The sequence below is a fragment of the Oncorhynchus clarkii genome, chromosome 1, assembly GCF_045791955.1.
Source record: "Oncorhynchus clarkii lewisi isolate Uvic-CL-2024 chromosome 1, UVic_Ocla_1.0, whole genome shotgun sequence".
Lineage (NCBI taxonomy): Eukaryota > Metazoa > Chordata > Actinopteri > Salmoniformes > Salmonidae > Oncorhynchus > Oncorhynchus clarkii.
In genome coordinates this window covers 42,697,117-42,717,215 of record NC_092147.1, presented here as the reverse complement: position 1 = coordinate 42,717,215, position 20,099 = coordinate 42,697,117, and the positions used below count along the sequence as shown (strand labels likewise).

Here is a 20,099-nt window from a genome sequence, read left to right as displayed (position 1 = left end):
GTAGGATCATATTCACAAAGCAACCAGTGACATACTTCCGTAATACTTAATCTTGTTTTATTTTCTTACAAGGTACACTTTATATAAGATGGTAAAGTGCGTAGATTCTCAAACCTTAGGGAGGGGGGGGAATCGGGAGAGTGAACAAACAATCTGGTTTTACATTCAGATCTTAAGACAGGATTGGTGTGCTCTTCTGCATTCTGTGAGTACGGAGAGAATGGTATTGGAGAGGTGCATTGTACAGGGGATAGGAACAGTAGAACATGTATGAACACAGGTTATAGGCACATTAGCCTATTCCATTCAACACTTAATTCTGCAGTCCTAGATTAGTCACACTCAATTTGAATGAGGGACAACACCTTAGTGAATCTGTTCGTTGACATGGCTGAATGGGACAGAACACATGGCAATTTGAGGGCTAACTTTTTTTGTGCTACTTTCCTTAAACCATCATGCACATATTCTATGAATTACTTTTTAAATACATGTTTAAAAAAAAAAAGTACATTTCTTTCCCCATCTGGTCATTGTGTTTACTTTTGATTGTGCTGCTTTGTGGGGTGATGTCCCCATGTAAGACAAGATCTGGGTCCTTAGTAGTCTAGTCATCCCTGTTGGTAAGCTACAAAGAACCCCACTATGTATATTATACATGTCTACAACGGGGCTGTGGGGCTAGGTCATTAAAGCTGTACAACCATTCACTCATCCTCAATGCTGCCATATGGCAGCGTGTCTGTCTTCATACTAAAGGCCTACAGGATTAGAGTAAAGGCTCTAATGACTGACAAATTGTCAATCACAGCAGTAGTGACACTTTTCTACACATTACTCTGACCAGGATGTGGTTGCTTTAGAGGTCACTGACTTGGGAGAAGTTTGTGGATTCTCCTGGATTCCAAGGTGAAGGTTGGGACAGGTGCAGCAGAGTACCCATAATGCATTGCCTGGCTGGAAAGGCTATCCCTCAGCGGGTTTGGATTGAAGCCTGTTTGTTCTGGATGGGTGAGTACTTCTGCATCCTTTCCATTAGTTTATGGGATTACAGCAATTAAAGTATAGAGTGATCCTCTCGATTGCTATTCTGACTAATAGGTCTTTCTGGGACCTTGACCCAGGTACAAGAGGAACTCTGTTAGATTCTATTCTTGCCAGTAGAACATGGCTCCTGGCTACTGTGATGTGAAACTATCTGAGTGGAGAAGTGAGGACTGAACTTTCCCAGTGATACTATCCTAGGACAGGACCCTTTACTTTGAACCACTGTTCGTATGTCAGAATTATGTTAGGTTTTTCGATCAAAAACACTGCTCAAACTTTGATATCAAAACATATTGAGAGCATTGGTTCTTTGTACATGAAAATGGAGTAACACTATATACAGGGCTAATTCATAATAGACAGTGTAGTTCTAACCAGTCCCTCTTGATTCACATCGGCAGACCCACATCTATGAAGCTGGAGGAGGTCTGTTAAGCCTGCAGGCCTCCCCAGTGAGGGCTGAGCAGGGACGGTAGAGACACCCCACTACCTAATTTTATCTGATCGAGGCTGGGCCACTCTGGTCTACTTATTGCCCCCCGTTTCGTGGAGGTGGTGACACAGGGCGAGACATCTCACTGACTCATTTATTCTGGTCATGGTTGGGCGAGCGGGAGGGGACAATAAGTAGACAAGAACCAGCTCTTCCTTCTGACGTGAGCATGACAGACAGGAACCTTTAAACGGCTTGAGTAAACTATTTACTATTTTGGGCTAAGGACCTTGGGGTACTCAGAGTGCAAGATACCCCAGGTAGGTTGCCCTGAACAGGGGGAAGTAGAGACCGTTCTGAGGTCCATTCCCCCCTGCTCCGCTCTAGTGATGATTGGACTGGATTGTGTTCTTCCCATTCCAGCACAGCTCTGGTGGTGTTGGAGCCAAGTCCTCGCTTAAGATTTGTAGAATCCACTCTGGGGAGGAGAGGCAGCTTATCCAGCACTGAGTTTGCACATTTGTCTTGTGTGTGTCCATGAAGGTAGCATGGGAGTGTGTGTGTGCATACATGCACATACGTCTCTGGTGGCCCTCAGCTGTTAAATGCCACACCACACAGTTAGGTGCTGTCTGAGCTTGTCTCTTGGGTGTCCGTGGCGTTGGCAGTGGCATCGTTGGGCATCTGCGACTCTGGCACCTCCCCAGTCACAGCCACCCGGATCACCTTGAGCCAGCGCTGTTTCAGCTCTTCGCTTTCGGCCACGAAGCTGTGGACAGACTTGGACTGGGACAGACGGAAGCTGGCTGGAGGGTCGGCAGGCCGGGGGCTGTCCTCCACAGAGTAGCCCAGCAGAGGGATAGAGGACTGGGCCTTCACATCCTGAGAGAGGGGAGGAGATGGAAAAGGTAGAGATCATTTATATCTTAACTTGGGCCAGGAGTTTTCCCTGGTCAGAGTGAGGGGGAAAAACTCCAGGAACCATTCATAACACCCCGTGCTTCACAGTGGTAGAGCATGTTGCTGTGATTGACAGTATCCATATGACGTGGCTGACCTGTGGGGCTCCGTAGAGGTAGAGAACCAATGCCTCCTTCTCTGGGATGACGCACCACACCTTCCCCCAGGGCTTGTTCTTCTCACAGTGCTGCAGGAAGCCACAAATGATACTGCTTCCGGAGAACTGAGCCGCCTCGATCTGGGGACAGAGGAGTGCAGTTTAGACACAGAAGATATGGGGTGACAGGTAGCCGAGTGGTTAGAGCATTGGACTAGTAACCGAAAGGTTGCAAGATCAAATCCCCGAGCTGACAAGGTACAAAACTGTTGTTCTGCCCCTGAACAAGGCAGTTAACCCACTGTTCCTAGTCCGTCATTGAAAGTAAGAATTTGTTCTTAACTGACTTGCCTAGTTAAATAAAGATAAAATATGCAGTTGTGCATGTTTCTCTTTTCCCCTTACCTCCAGAATGCCCTTCTTCTTGCCCTCTGCCTTCTCCTCTCCAGTCAGGATGGAGTAGCAGTCCTTACACACCTTGTTAATCTTGTTGCTGTCGTACTCCAGGGCCACTTTATTGTCTGAGCACTTCCAACACACAACCTGATACAGGGACAGAAGACACATCAGTCTAATCCGGAATGAACCACAGTGTAAACTAGCCAAACAGCCAGCCGTCAAATGGGTGGAGTATAGCATTTAGTATAGGCACGTTATAATGGGTGCTGAGGGAGAGAGAGAAGGGGGTCAAACGGACACTTCTCACTCACATATCCGCAGGCGCGACAGTGGTGTCTCCGTCGTGTCAACGCATTGAAGGGCTCTTTACACTTCATACACATTGTCACCTCCTTGTCCCGAATCCAGCGAGGAGCACGTTTCCCCAGCTCTGCCGTCTAGATGACAACACATACAAACACATGTAGCTCAGACACGAGAAGGTCATTGGTACAGATACAGTACACAGGACCTAGTGATAGAGGAGTAAGAGGTCAGAGGTCATGTTCATTGTGGTGGCACTCACTGACACTTCCTCCACGTCTTTGGAGGCGGACTTGAACGTCTCGTTCTTCTGATGGAAGATCTCAATGGTTTCCTGGAAAGCCTGCAGGCCACAGAGACAGAGACAGGTCAGTAATACACACCCAAATGTACTGAACATACAGAAAATATAACTATAAGATAGTGTAAACCAACAAGAATGTGATTATGTACCTTTATCCAGTTGTCCTTGTCTTGTTCGGAGCTGAAAAATACAATGAAAAACAACAACAGTAGTGAGCTATTTTGTCAGTTGTGAGATTGTGGTGTACCTGTTATGTAGTGAGCTGTGGTTTGGGGTAACCACAATGACTCCAATCTATAGAATGTTATGTTACACTACTGTTTATCATGAGCTGTAGTAGTGCACTTATCATACACTAAGCCCCCATAGGGTTTGCATAGAATTTGGGTGGTAGTTATCCATATTGTTAGCAATAGGCCGTGGGACTGTAGTATACAGTTAACAGCTATTTTGAGAATCATGGCTGTAAAGAGTTTTCATATAAATGGCCATAGGGTGGAGTAGAACACTTATCTTGAGAACAATAGCAGTTATCCATTAATGGCTCTGTAGGGTGTATTAAGGGTGTAGTATGGGGTGGATTGAGATCTTGCCTGGCTTGCAGCTCCAGAGTCCTCTCCTTGCCAGACACCTGGAAGGTGTGAGGGTAGTCTTCGTTGATGGTCTCCAGCACCTTCATGCCCTCGATGCCGATGCGGGTGCGCACCGTGTACTTGGCCCCTCCCAGGCTGAATTTGGGCACGCAGTACAACAGCATGTTGTTGAACTGAGGGGGAAACAAAGAAACACCTGTGATTAATGCTTCTTTTGCTAATATATTGCCTCAGACTTGGCTGAGATTACGGATACAGTGAAATGTGTGTATGTGTATGTTTGTGTGAGTTTCTCACCAGGAAGAGGTATCTCTCCATAGCCGAGGTGTTCCTGGCAGCCAGCTTCAGGATGTGTCCCTCCTTGATGAACTCATTGGAGGCGTTGACAATGTCCTCCTCCTCCCCCAGCATCTCATAGATCTCCAGCAGCTTCTTCAGATTCTCCTGAGAAGGGAATGGGTTCAAAATGCTTGGTTGGGTTCAAGCACTAGCCCAAAAAAGTGTCTCAGAGTAGGAGTGTTGATCTAGTATCAGGCCCCCCCCCCTGTCCATGTAGTCTTATTCATTAAAATCTTAAAGGAAAAACTGATCCCAGATCAGCACTCCTACTCTGACAAGCTTTTTGAATATGGGTACTGATTTTATTTCAGATTATAAGAGTGGTGTGCTATCAGTGGGATTGTACTTACAGATTTTCGAATGGCACTGTTGGAGTGTGTGGCTGCCATGGCGATGATGTCCAATGACTCTGAGAAACAAGGGATGATTCATTTGGACCTTCCTAATAAAAAATGTTCTACAATTGTGAACAACAGATTTGTTCATTTTCAATGTAAGGCAAATGTTTTCGAATATCTTCAATTTTTAATGTGAAGTAAATTATACATGATTATAATGACAAGTCGTCTGTCGAAATGAGTTACATGTAATCCTGCTCTACTGTGTTATATTATAAATATTAAAAGCCCTCCTGTGAATTTCCAGTGTTGTACTCACTCTCTGCATCTCGGCGGTCGGGGTCGTCCTGAGGCAGTTTCTTCAGGTAGTCTTTGAGCAGCATCTCGTAGCGGGGAACTCTCTGTACTGGCTCCAACATGTGGTGTTGGAGCGTCAGACTGCCACACGCCTCCTGGCTCTGACAAACACACAGCAAAACAGTCCATTGTCACTTCAAGGTTGAAGGCTTAAAAGTAAAGTCACACAAATTGTTTGAGGCATATCCATTCAACAGGATCAATGGACACAACAACAATTGTTCCATGACTATTTATTGTCACAGTTTCTGTTTTATTTGATTGTTGTTTCTTTAGGTTACAGCTGGAGGGCACCCACCCTTACCTTGTTTTCTAGTTTCCAGGTTACCCTGGTTATTACTTATTGGGTTCACCTGTGTTTAGTTACCTTCTCTGTTCACCTGGTTGCCTTGTCATTTAGGTTCCTCAGTTGGCCTGTATCTGTGATTTTTGGGCTTTCTCCTAGTAAACCAAATGAGAGTCCTCGGCTCGCAGCAAATATATGTATATCCACAGGTAAATGTTTATGGTGCTATAGTTCAAAACATGTTGTCGTGTCTTTGGCATCATTAATGGTGAAGACTTATTTTATCAAATCATTTCTCTGTCAGTATTATTATGTGATTAAACTAATAATTTACATTTTAATTAACTAGGAAGTCGGGGCACCACGGAAAATCTTCAGATTACAAAATGATAATTTTCCGAATATAACTCTTCAGATATTTTAATATCTGATCAACTTAGTCTTCAATTAATTGTTCTTTACCTTACGTCAGTCTCTGTTCAAACGTCGTAGAATTCTAGGTTATCTGCACAAACCCAGCCTAAACCATGAATTGTCCATACACCAATTGGCTTAATCATGTATTTACTAACTAACTAAATAAATAAATAATCACAGAAATGCATAACAAACAACAGTAGATATTGGTTACTAACAATGATAGGGATGATCTCCTAGTGGGCTAAACCAATATGACGGTTTGGTATACAAAGGGAAGGGGGTGTGGACAGAGAGCGGGAAAGACAAAATGGATCACTACACACAGCAGATAATTATATTAATTGAAATGCTAATCCTTTGCACATGAACGCTCGCTCATTCTGGAATAATTGCAATTAATATAGTTACGCCCATATGTCGTTGTCTTCTCTGTTGGAATCGTCGGACAGTCTGCGGGAGAGTCAGTTCATTAGAGTCTCTGGTTACTCATGGTGGTAGCTCTATCGGCGGCTCCTGATAGTGTCTGTTGTAATGGATACGTCAGGCGTCCATTGTTCTTAGAGTAGATATTTCGGCGGTTGTCGGTATTCGCATCCCAGGATTACATAATTTGTAGCTGCAGACTAGTAATTAGTATCTAAGATTTGCTCTTATTCTGTAGGGATCGATAGTCTCAGAGTTTAACCATTTCCTGTGTAGCTTCACGTGGTATAGTTTTCTAGTTTTGGTAATCAAACCTGTGCCACCTCAGCTTACACCGAGGTATGCGTGGTCTTAACTATTCGCAATCACAGCTCACGCTGTGGGTTTGCTTAGTCTGAATATTTTTGGGGGGGATTTTAGGAGGGGCTTTTATTCGTAACAGTTAGAAGAGGGCAGTTCCATAACACCAGATCATGTCTGTGCTCACGGGGGCGTGGCCGCTGACAAGTTAAACTTTACAGTCAATACAATTCTCTCAAAATTAAAGGTTAACATCACATTACATCATTTCATAAATAGTTTCATCTTTACTCATTCATTTTATACAAGAATTAGATGCAAACTAGAGGCCGACCGAATATGATTTTTCAACGCCGATACCGATTGGAGGACCAAAAAAAGCAGATACCGATTAAAATCGGACGATTTTTATATATATATTTTAATAAATTAAAATAGGCCGATTAATCGGTATCTGCTTTTTTTTATATATATATATATATATATATATATTTGTAATAATGACAATTACAACAATACTGAACTTTTACTTTTAGCTTAATATAATACATAAATAAAATCTATTTAGTCTCAAATAAATAATGAAACATGCTCAATTTGGTTTAAATAATGCAAAAACAGAGTGTTGAAGAAGTAAAAGTGCAATAGGTGCCATGTAAAAAAGCTAACGTTTAAATTCCTTGCTCAGAACATGAGAACTTATGAAAGTTGGTGGTTCAATATTCCCAGTTAAGAAGTTTTAGGCTGTAGTTTTTGGAATTATGACGCATCAACTATTTCTCTCTACCATTTGTATTTCATATACCTTTGTCTGTTGAATGTTCTTATAGACACTTTAGTATTGCCAGCCTAATCTCGGGAGTTGATAGGCTTGAAGTCATAAACAGTGCTGTGAAGCAAGCATTGCTAAGAGCTGCTGGCAAACGCAGTAAAGTTTGAATGAATGCTTACGAGCCTGCTGCTGCCTACCACCGCTCAGTCAGACTACTCTATCAAAACCATAGACGTAATTATAATATAATAAACACAGAAATACAAACCGTTGGTCATTAATATGGTCAAATCCGGAAACTATCATTTCGAAAACAAAATGTTTATTCTTTCAGTGAAATACGGAAGGAACCATTACGTATTTTATCATATGGGCAGCAACCCTAAGTCTAACTAAATATGCAGGTTTAAAAATATATACCTCTGTGTATTGATTTAAAGAAAGGCATTGCTGCTTATGGTTAGGTACATTCGTGCAACGATTGTGCTTTTTTTTAAATCATCCCCCGTTTGGCGAAGAAGGCTGTGATTCGATGATAAATTAACAGGCACCGCATTGATTATGTGCAATGCAGGGCAAGGTAGTTAACCTAGTAATATCATCAACCATGTGTAGTTAACTAGTGATTATGTGAAGATTGATTGTTTTTTCTAAGATAAGTTTAATGCTAGCTAGAAACTTACCTTGGCTCCTTGCTGCACTCGCATAACAGGTGGTCGGCCTGCCACGCAGTTTCCTCGTGGAATGCAATGTAATCGGTCATGATCAGCATCCAAAAATGCCGATTACTGATTGTTATGAAACTTGAAATCGGCCCTAATTAAATCGGCCATGCTGATTAATCGGTCGACCTCTAATACAAACACCATAATTGAGAAATGTACACATTCAGAGATATAGTTATGCGTTTCCTGTTTTTCGTGAGGTCACCAAATGAAACACACTCAACATAACTGTCCCTTAAGTGTCCATGGACCTTTCCCACATTCTCACAAGTGGACATATAGTTAGATTTTTCCCATTTCGGGGATTTAGGAGTCCGGACACTTGAAATCCTTTGTTCACTCTGTGGTCTCTCTCTCTCTGCATGGAAAGGGGGAGAGCGTCTCCGCCAGGAATTTACGACCTGAGATAACAGAAGCTGGGTGTAGGAGAGAGTGAGAGAGGGGGAAGCCACGATCTACACCCAGAAAGGGCCATGTCATGACAATGTAATTCCTATACAACTCATTTGTTAATCCACAACTGCAGACCTGTGCACTTCTGAATTAGGCCAGTGTTTAGAATCTACGCTAGTACCTGTATGTCCTGGATGATGGCTTTGAACTGTGGCGAGCGGTCCGTCCACTGTTTCAGCAGCTCCATTGCATTGTCAAAGTTCTTCACATACTCAGCGTACATCTTCAGGAAGGGTGTGAGATTCTGCAGGATGTCTCCTAAGCGAGGGGTAGACTCCCTGTAGGGAGGGAGGGAGAGGTGCCAGTTAGATAGGAACCATAAGGTAACCATCTCTCAGCCCTGGAACTCCAACTAGAGACCCACTGGGCACAAAGTGGTTGAATGAACGCTGCAGCAACGTCTGACATTGTTTTAAAGATACAAAGTTATATCCACTATCAGAAAAAAAATAACAATAGGGTGGACAGCTCCTCCTACTGGAGAATTGATCTATTGCTCTCCCATCCAGGGTTTTAACCAAGCCCAGCCCTGTTGAGCTATGATATGTCACTGACTATTACCAATGTCCTATCTTGAGAATTATTGTTGAGAGATCTCCACTTTAAAATGAAATACAGTAGGTTAAAGATGCAATATGCAGAAATCGCTCAGCCATTTCCTGTTTACTAAAATTCTAATGCACTTAATTTCAGTTTGTGACAAAACAAGCAAGCATAGGGGGCCTCCCGGGTGGCGCAGTGGTTAAGGGCGCTGTACTGCAGCGCCACCAGAGACTCTGGATTCGCGCCCAGGCTCTGTCGTAACCGGCCGCGACCGGGAGGTCCGTGGGGCGACGCACAATTGGCCTAGCGTCGTCCGGGTTAGGGAGGGTTTGGCCGGTAGGGAAATCCTTGTCTCATCGCGCACCAGCGACCTCTGTGGCGGGCCGGGCGCAGTGCGCGCTAACCAAGGTTGCCAGGTGCACAGTGTTTCCTCCGACACATTGGTGCGGTTGGCTTCCGGGTTGGATGGCGCTGTGTTAAGAAGCAGTGCGGGTTGTTTGGGTTGTGTATCGGAGGACTTTCAACCTTCGTCTCTCCCAAGCCCGTAAGGGAGTTGTAGCGATGAGACAAGATAGTAGCTACTAAAACAATTGGATACCACTAAATTGGGGAGAAAAAGGGGTAAAATTCACACAAAAAAAACCACACAAAAAAAACAAGCAAGCATAGTGTATATAATCATTGTACCATCTAAACCGCTGTGAAATATATTTCCCATAACCAAAAAATATTGTATTTTCAGCTGATTGAAGCTGGTGTACAAACCCGAAACTAAGAGATGCAAAAACAAAAACTTTACAACGGGAAGCATAGAGCACATTTAACAGATCTACCGCTTCTCAGACTTGCATTCAATGAGAATGACAGATCTATAACATACATTTCTATGTGAATTTGGTCGGGTCACCCAAAAAGTTACATATTGTAGCTGTTGCTATCGAAGCCATTTCAAAGGGTAGGTTTAACAGAGCAAATGAAACGTGACCATACTTTATCAATCATTATATCATCAATGATGCTATTGCTTCAATTCAACCCAGAATTCAACTAAAAATAGACAATAAAATAGGCCTCGGGTTTCAAGCTCTGGTTGATTTTAAATGTAATGATGATATTTAGTGGTATTGAATTTTGTTTAATTCTCAGTGCAACCAAATATTAACATTTAAAGGAGATGTATCTTCTGCTTGGTTAGTTCAATCTGTGCCACTGACTTAGTCTGGCTTCTAATTCAAGTTTGTCTACAAAATAATAATAATTAACAATTGAAGTTAAAGAATAGGACTAAATTAAATCAAACATTATTTAAAGCGCATTAACATTTTATTAGATTTAGTCATTCTTTCATTGACATTTTTGGTGGAGATAGAGAGGTGAATGCAACACATCAATGATTCATTTGTAGACATATTCTTATATGAAATAAATGCACGTTCAAGAGAGCATGCATGAGTCTACACAGGTCTGTGGAGATCTTCACAATTACTGTAATAATCTGTGCAGAATCTCGAAAGGCATTTATCACTTGCACCATGTACTTTGTAATCTCAACTGCAATCCAGGTCATTTGGTTGTGCTATTAGAAGAAGCACAGGGATAACACATCTGTTGTATAAATAAACTCAATATCTGACGTTTTATTCTCCTTTAGAACTTTGCCATGCTTTTAAATGGTTGAACGCGCAGTGATAGACATTTGGGTGACAACTAAACCAAAAATCAGACATTGTTCTTCCATTGGAATTTGGTTGTGCTTTTAGATGGTTGAAAGCATAGTGATAACACATTGGAAATTCAACTAACTTTTGGCTGTCTTTTTGAGTGGGTGAATATAGGTTGTAATCTCATTGATCAACGTCTCCACCAAATATTACTCAATTATCCACGTTGAAATTATGTGGTGGGTTATGTGGGGATTGACTCATTTGGGGCTCTATTCAATCAGATCCGCTTTAGCCGACATTCGCATAGCGATTGTTTTGGCGGTATCAGAGGTGGAACTGTGTTAGAGCTGTGAAATCCACAAGTGGCTCCCGGCATTATACCTAAAGCAGACATTGCCATTGGCTGCATGTAGCACAGAAATCACATGCAACCTGGTTTACAGGTTTGAACACTTAGAATGTGAGATGTAATCTACACCTCCATTAGGATGCTAGAAAGTCACATGGCTTTGTTGAATGATTTTTCAATTTGAGCGTAATTACTTCTATATAGGACTACACTTTCTATCACTTTCTTCTCCGCGAGTGGGGCGGGTGTGGCTTCGTAAACAATGATCGCAAGAGCAGCTGCTCACCGATTTGACGGCTCCAACGCAGTTCCACCTCCGACCGCCAAAACATCCACTATGCAGGTGTCTGCTATCGCTTGATCTGATTGAATCTAGGCTTTGATCACAGTTCAACCGGGACATTCCAAACGACAGACCACAACTTCTCTATTTGATGATAAATGGTGTTCTTACTTCATCTAGATTACACAAATACTGTAACTGTGTCTGAGTGATTCTGAATGAGTCAGAAGTGGGATTTAGCTATTGCATTTTATTGCATTCTCAAAAAGGCGAGATCTGCGAGTTTGTACACTGAATCTGTGGCCACTGGCCAGTCATGTGAAGCTCACCATTCTCCCATGCGTTTCTCCAGGTCAGGCAGGAGGAACTGGTTGTGGAAGGTGTTGATGGAGGAGATGTTGGAGAAGATGTTCTTCACCACGTCCACTGGGAATGTGCCCTTTAGAGCTTCCTCCGTCAGCTTGGCACAGAACACCTGCATGGTGGCACAACAACATGGCCAGGTGAGTTAAACCACACTGAATCGATCATAATAATGAACACGGCTTTCTTTTCATTCTGAGGTAGACCTAGGCCAGTGTTCAGTGGGACACACCGTATCAACACATTCTGTTATTGGACAAGTTTAGGTAATACCTCCCTGTTTCCCACAGTTACAAAACATTTTCTACCTACCAGTTGTGTAAAGTACTTAAGTAAAAATACAAGTACGAGTTAAGTATTTCTTGGGGGTATCTGTACTTTACTTCTCTATTTACACTACTGTTCAAAAGTTTGGGGTCACTTAGAAATGTCCCTGTTTTTTAAAGAAAAGCGCATTTTTGTGCATTAACATAACATCAAATTGATCAGAAATACATTGTAGACATTGTTAATGTTGTAAATTGTAGCTGGAAACTGCAGATTTTTTATGGAATATCTACATAGGCGTACAGAGGCCCATTATCAGCAAGGCCAGCATCCCAGACTCGCCTCTTCACTGTTGAGACTGGTGTTTTGCGGGTACTACTTAATGAAGCTGCCAGTTGAGGACTTGTGAGGCGTCTGTTTCTCAAACTAGACACTAATGTACTTGTCCTCTTGCTCAGTTGTGCACCGGGGCCTCCCACTCCCTTTTCTATTCTGGTTAGAGCAAGTTTGCACTGTTCTGTGAAGGGAGTAGTACACAGCATTGTACAAGATCTTCCGTTTCTTGGCAATTTCTCGCATGGAATAGCCTTCATTTCTCAGAACAAGAATAAACTGACGAGTTTCAGAAGAAATGTCTTTGTTTCTGGCCATTTTGAGCCTGTAATCGAACCCACAAATGCTGATGCTCCAGATACTCAACTAGTCTAAAGAAGGCCAGTTTAATTGCTTCTTTATTCAGAACAACAGTTTTCAACTGTGCTAACAAAATTGCAAATTGGTTTTCTAATGCTCAATTAGCCTTTTAAAATGCTAAACTTGGATTAGCTAACACAACGTGCCATTGGAACACAGGATTGATGGTTGCTGATAATAGGCCTCTCTACGCCTATGTAGATATTCCATTAAAAAAAAAATTGGCCGTTTCCAGCTACAATAGTCATTTACAACATTAATGTCTACTCTGTATTTCTGATCAATTTGATGTTATTTTAAATGGACAAAAAAGTGCTTTTCTTTCAAAAACAAGGAAATGTCTAAGTGACCCCAAACTTTTGAACTGTAGTGTATATGTTTGACAACTTTTACTTCACTACATTCCTAAAGAAAATAATGTATTTCTTTCTACTCCATACATTATCTCTGACACCCAAAAGTACTTGTTACATTTAAAATGCTTAGCAGGACAGGAAAATGGTCTAATTCACACACTTATCAAGAGAACATTCCTGGTCATCCCTACTGCCTCTGATCTGGTGGACTCACTAAACACATGCTTTGTTTGTAAATGAGTGTTGGAGCGTGCCCCTGGCTATCCGTAAATAAGAACATGGTGCCATCTGGTTTTCTTAATATAAGGAATTTGAAACGATTTAAACTCTACTTTTACTTTTGATACTTATACAGTGCCATGCGAAAGTATTCGGCCCCCTTGAACTTTGCGACCTTTTGCCACATTTCAGGCTTCAAACATAAAGATATAAAACTGTATTTTTTGTGAAGAATCAACAACAAGTGGGACACAATCATGAAGTGGAACAACATTTATTGGATATTTCAAACTTTTTTAACAAATCAAAAACTGAAAAATTGGGCTTGCAAAATTATTCAGCCCCCTTAAGTTATTACTTTGTAGCGCCACCTTTTGCTGCGATTACAGCTGTAAGTCACTTGGGGTATGTCTCTATCAGTTTTGCACATCGAGAGACTGACATTTTTTCCCATTCCTCCTTGCAAAACAGCTCGAGCTCAGTAAGGTTGGATGGAGAGCATTTGTGAACAGTAGTTTTCAGTTCTTTCCACAGATTCTCGATTGGATTCAGGTCTGGACTTTGACTTGGCCATTCTAACACCTGGATATGTTTATTTATGAACCATTCCATTGTAGATTTTGCTTTATATTTTGGATCATTGTCTTGTTGGAAGACAAATCTCCGTCCCAGTCTCAGGTCTTTTGCAGACTCCATCAGGTTTTCTTCCAGAATGGTCCTGTATTTGGCTCCATCCATCTTCCCATCAATTTTAACCATCTTCCCTGTCCCTGCTGAAGAAAAGCAAGCCCAAACCATGATGCTGCCACCACCATGTTTGACAGTGGGGATGGTGTATTCAGGGTGATGGGCTGTGTTGCTTTTACGCCAAACATAACGTTTTGCATTGTTGCCAAAAAGTTCAATTTTGGTTTCATCTGACCAGAGCACCTTCTTCCACATGTTTGGTGTGTCTCCCAGGTGGCTTGTGGCAAACTTTAAACAACACTTTTTATGGATATCTTTAAGAAATGGCTTTCTTCTTGCCACTCTTCCATAAAGGCCAGATTTGTGCAATATACGACTGATTGTTGTCCTATGGACAGAGTCTCCCACCTCAGCTGTAGATCTCTGCAGTTCATCCAGAGTGATCATGGGTCTCTTGGCTGCATCTCTGATCAGTCTTCTCCTTGTATGAGCTGAAAGTTTAGAGGGACGGCCAGGTCTTGGTAGATTTGCAGTGGTCTGATACTCCTTCCATTTCAATATTATCGCTTGCACAGTGCTCCTTGGGATGTTTAAAGCTTGGGAAATCTTTTTGTATCCAAATCCGGCTTTAAACTTCTTCACAACAGTATCTCGGACCTGCCTGGTGTGTTCCTTGTTCTTCATGATGCTCTCTGCGCTTTTAACGGACCTCTGAGACTATCACAGTGCATTTATACTGAGACTTGATTACACACAGGTGGATTGTATTTATCATCATTAGTCATTTAGGTCAACATTGGATCATTCAGAGATCCTCACTGAACTTCTGGAGAGAGTTTGCTGCACTGAAAGTAAAGGGGCTAATAATTTTGCACGCCCAATTTTTCAGTTTTTGATTTGTTAAAAAAGTTTGAAATATCCAATAAATGTCGTTCCACTTCATGATTGTGTCCCACTTGTTGTTGATTCTTCACAAAAAAATACAGTTATATATCTTTGTTTGAAGCCTGAAATGTGGCAAAAGGTCGCAAAGTTCAAGGGGGCCGAATACTTTCGCAAGGCACTGTATTTAAAACCAAATACTTTTATACTTTTACTCAAGTAGGATTTCACTGGGCGACTTTCATTTTTTTTAACTTTTACTCAAGTATGACAATTGGGTACTTTTTCCACCACTGCTACATACTGAACAGGACCCTAAAGTGACAGGATCCTGGACGGACAGCTGAACACACTCACCTGGTCCAGCAAGTTGAGCCGCGTGACGTAGGCCCTCTCTGTCTTCAGGAGCTCAGTAGCGATCTTGTACAGCTTTTGTTCATTGGTCTCCTGAAACACAGAAGAGAGAGCTGTGGCTGTGGGATGATTTGGGGAAATGCATACAGTATGTACATAGATTATGTTCCTATAACTAGAGGAGATCTTAAGAGCCTCTCGCCAAAGAATAATGGACAAAGACAGTTCAAAGACAGGTTAGACAATTGGGAGTATAGTGAAGAAGAAGTTGAACTCTGAGGTCATGCCCACAGTGTAATTCAGCTTTCCCTCCCACATTGTCCTCATGTGCTTGATTCCCATGCTGCGCTAGGTTCCCGTCAGGGCTGTGACAGTCATGGAATTTTGGATGATGGTAAATGGCCAGCCAAATAACCGCGGCCTCTGCCTACTGACTTTGGAACAGAACGGGCTGCCCCATTCTGAAAAGATTTGGCATGGATCCCCAGATCCTCAAAAGGTTCTACAGCTGCACCATCGAAAGCATCCTGTGACGGGTTGTATCACCGTCTGGTATGGCAACTGCTCGGCATCCGACCGTAAGGCACTACAGAGGGTAGTGCGTATGGCCCAGTACATCACTGGGGCCAAGCTTCCTGCCATCCAGGACCTATATACTAGCCGGTGTCGGAGGAAGGCCCAAAAAATTGTCAAAGACTCCAGTCACCCAAGTCATAGGCAAGCGGTACCGGAGAGCTAAGTCTAGGTCCAAAAGGCTCCTTAACAGCTTCCACCCTCAAGCTATAAGACTGCTGAACAATTAATCAAATGCCCCCCTTTGTTTTTACACTGCTGCTACCCCTACCTACATGTACACCTGTTGTATTCGGCACATGTGACAAATACAATTTGATTTGATTTGAGTATAACCATGAGCTTACCACACACACACACACACACACACACACACACACACAAGCACCCAGGACTATTGTGGTCATAGTGGTGTAAGGAGACCCTGACAAAGCACTACTGAGTGTGAACACTGGCCAGGCCTTACTGGCCAACACACACTTCCCCATAGAGATCTACAACAGTATCGCTTTAATCAAATGTTTGTGCTTCAACTATGTTCTATGTTGATTTTAATTAAGGACTCATTCATACCTTTTGATTGAGGAGTGATGTCTGGGCATACTGTAGTATGTGTGCCTGTGTGTATTGGGATATTATGGATGTGTACGGGGACATTGTGGAGTATGTGTGTGTGTGTGTGTGTGACTGTGGGGTGGAGGAGCCTATCAGGAGAGGAAATGAAAGGCTAGAAGGGAAATGACACCAATCAACAAAGAGAGAACTACTATTGACAGTCTCTGAGTGTTTTGTGTGAGAGAAACCACTCAATACAGTACAGTTTATAAAACACACTAATACTACATGACCAAAAGTATATGGACAACTGCTCGTCGAACATCTCATTCCAAAACCATGGGTATTAATATGGAGTTGGCCCCCCTTTGCTGCTATAACAGCCTCCATTCTTCTGGGAAGGCTTTCCACTAGATGTTGGGACATTGCTGCAGAGACTTGCTTTCATTCAGCCACAAGAGCATTAGTGAGGTCGGGCACTGATGTTGGATGATTAGGCCTGGCTCGCAGTCGGCGTTCCAATTAATCCCAAAGGTGTTGGATGGGGTTGAGGTCAGGGCTCTATGCAGGCCAGTCAAGTTCTTCCACACCGATCTCGACAAACTATTTATGTATGGAACTTTGTGCACAGGGTTATTGTCATGCCGAAACAGGAAAGGGCCTTCCCCAAACTGTTGCCAGAAGTTCCCTTCACTGGAACTAAGGGGCCTAGACCGAACCATGAAAAACAGCCCCAAACCATTATTCCCTCCTCCACAAAACTTTACAGTTGGCACTATGCATTCGGTCAGGTAGCGTTCTCCTGGCATCCGCCAAACCCAGATTCATCCGTCGGACTGTCAGATGGTGAGTCCAATGGCGGCGAGCTTTACACCACTCCAGCCGATGCTTGGCATTGCGCATGGTGATCTTAGGCTTGTGTGCGGCTGCTCGGATATGGAAACCCATTTCATTAAGCTCCAGACAAACAGTTATTGTGCTGACGTTGCTTCCAGAGGCAGTTTGGAACTCGGTAGTGAGTGTTGCTACCCAGGAAAGACGATTTTTATGCGCTACGCACTTCAGCGGTACCGTTCTTTGAGCTTGTGGGACCTACCACTTCGCGGTGAGCCGTTGTTGCTCCTAGACATTTTCACTTTATAACAACAGCACTTACAGTTGAAGCGGCAGCTCTAGAGGGGCAGAAATTTGACGAACAGACTTGTTGGAAAGGTGGCATCTTGTGACGGTGCCACGTTGGAAGTCAGTGAGCTCTTCAGTAAGGCCATTCTACTGCCAATGTTTGTCTATGGAGATTGCATGGCTGTGTGCTCGATTTATCCGAAGCCACAAATTTGAATGAGTGTCCACATACTTTTGGATATACAGTGTCCTCAGAAATCAAGATTCTGCAGGAAACTAGGGAATATGTTCCCAACTGATTGTTAGAGCTGAACAGAGAATGAAAGAATGTTTGCTTCCTCTATTCATTGATATGGATGGATTGTGTGTATCCCACAATTATTGTTCAAGTGGAATGTTCTCTTACTCTGTGTTACTTCCTGTACAAATATTTATTCTCATATGCATTACTTTGAAACTGTCTGTTTGAGGGGTTTTTTTTCTTCTCAAATGTATGCCTTGGCCACAAATATGAGCATAGGATGAGTCAACAACATTATTTGGGTATGAGTTAACAGAATATTTTAAAAGTGAGATTTTCATTGGACAGTTACTTTAACATTCAAGCCATCTACTGTATTTGATGCCAAGAGTACAACAACTATTCTACCCCAAAGCAGTCATTCCTTGAACTCTCTACCCAAAATTCTAACGAATGGACCGATTGTTAATGTGGTTATTAGTCAACTCTAACTCTCAGTGTGTTAACTGGCAGCATAACCAAACACACTCAATTCCACACCTTGAAAAACCACATGCAAAGCTTTGTCTGTCTCAGTCTGTTGAAACTGACAAAACACACTGTCCCCCTAGCTCTGCTCATATGTAATGGTCGTCAAAAGATATACAAAATTGCTACCGTCCATGACCTTATTCGCTCTCTGCCAGCTATGTATGTAAAGTAACTAACAGAGATGCAGTAAACTGATAAGCCATGAAGCATTGTATATAGGAGCCACTCTAGCTAGAGCCCTCCACCTCTCATACAGTGCCATGTAGAGATTGGGGGTTTCATTCACTGCTGAGTGAACACACTAATCTGAGAGCCAGATAATTAGAAATACCAGCCGGCCAGGCAGCAGCAAGGCCTCCCACAGGGCTACTGTGGCGCAAACTCAATTCTTCAGCTGCTGAAGCGTTTGACATCTGTTCAGTCCAGTCCCGAAAATAACCCCCAGTAGAAGCAGGGCAACGGAATTATGTTGAGACTTGTTTTAGACTATATGCAAAACAAAAAACCATTGATTTCAAAGTTTAGAAATCCATACAACCCTATAAACAAAGATTACTTTTAACAATTTACACTGAACATTTTACACAAACACATTTACTGGAAGAACTGTGCAGATGCAAAGTTTGATAACAGAATTTCAAAAAAAAATGTTGGCTATTGAACTACAGTTTGAAGTGGATTTACACCTGGTAACAGAATTGCGTTAACAGAATTTCACCATGGGTCTCTGATCTGTACTACACAGAAATACATAATTATGGGTATGAATGTCATTCTATTCCTGGTGATGTGTACCTATTTAGGATACAAAGGTAGAATTATGCAATATCCTCCTTTGAATATTTGTGTATTTATTAATTTTACACACTGGCTATTATTTTAATGAGCTTCTCCCCCAAACAAGACCAAATTCATAGATGTCTATGTTCTACAAGTTCAGACATGAAAGTACAGCACAGAACATTCTAGTTAAGTACAGTAGAGAATAGTTCCTTATGTTACAGTACAATTTTTTATTTTTATTTAACCTTTATTTAACTAGGCAAGTCAGTTAAGAACACATTCCTATTTTAAATGACGGCCTAGGAACAGTGGGTTAACTGCTTTGTTCAGGGGCAGAACGACAGATTTTTACTTTGTCAGCTCGGGGATTCGATCTTGCAACCTTTCGGTTTCAAGTCCAACGCTCTAACCACTAGGATACCTGCCGCCCAATACAGTACATTATGGTGTACTTGACTCGTGTGCTTTACTGTGTACTGTACTGAACTATACTCTACTCAACTTTTTTTTACTGTACAGTAATCTGTGCTCTACTGTACCTTTGAAATTAAAGCCAGTTGGGACCGCAGGAAAAAACGACGCCAATTAAATTGTACCAATACCGTTAGAGATGTTAAACCAAATTGATATCGGTAGAAACACTAGAACTAATTGGTAGGTCTACCTTTACTTGTTACTTCTGTGACCTTTCATTATCTTCCTTACTTAGTGGGACTATCATTTGTTTTTCAACAGGACAATGACCCAAAACACATCTCCAGGCTGTGTAAGGGCTATTTCACAAAGGAGAGTGACGGAGTGCTGCATCAGATAACCTGGCCTCCACAATCACCCAACCTCAACCCAATTGAGATGGTTTGGGATGAGTTGGACTGCAGAGTAAAGGAAAAGCAGCCAACAAGTGCTCATTATATGTGGGAACTCTTTCAAGACTGTTGGAAAAGCATTCTTCATGAAGCTGGTTGAGAGAATGCCAAGAGTGTGTGCAAAGCTGTCATCAAGGCAAAGGGTGGCTGCTTTGAAGAATCTCAAATATAACAAAATATTTTGATTGGTTTAACACTTTTGGTTTCTACTTGATTCCA

The 20,099-nt window shown here is 42.2% G+C and overlaps 1 protein-coding gene across 12 annotated transcripts in view; it reads right to left on the bottom strand.

Annotated features, from left to right (window-relative positions):
* Positions 1-40: 40 nt before the first annotated feature.
* Positions 41-20,099, bottom strand: part of LOC139407268 (FYVE, RhoGEF and PH domain containing 4a) — a 108,231-nt gene continuing 88,172 nt past the window's right edge. For all 12 annotated transcript variants that reach the window (XM_071150903.1, XM_071150937.1, XM_071150921.1 and 9 more), the window contains 13 exons: positions 15,213-15,302; positions 11,718-11,863; positions 8,671-8,827; positions 5,133-5,271; positions 4,826-4,884; positions 4,434-4,580; positions 4,137-4,309; positions 3,693-3,723; positions 3,502-3,582; positions 3,248-3,373; positions 2,943-3,080; positions 2,538-2,678; positions 41-2,362 (listed from right to left, as the gene is read on the bottom strand). In XM_071150903.1, the coding sequence (XP_071007004.1) occupies positions 2,102-2,362; positions 2,538-2,678; positions 2,943-3,080; positions 3,248-3,373; positions 3,502-3,582; positions 3,693-3,723; positions 4,137-4,309; positions 4,434-4,580; positions 4,826-4,884; positions 5,133-5,271; positions 8,671-8,827; positions 11,718-11,863; positions 15,213-15,302 (1,689 nt within the window). In that variant the 3' untranslated portion in view covers positions 41-2,101. The remainder of the gene's footprint in view (positions 2,363-2,537; positions 2,679-2,942; positions 3,081-3,247; positions 3,374-3,501; positions 3,583-3,692; positions 3,724-4,136; positions 4,310-4,433; positions 4,581-4,825; positions 4,885-5,132; positions 5,272-8,670; positions 8,828-11,717; positions 11,864-15,212; positions 15,303-20,099) is intronic.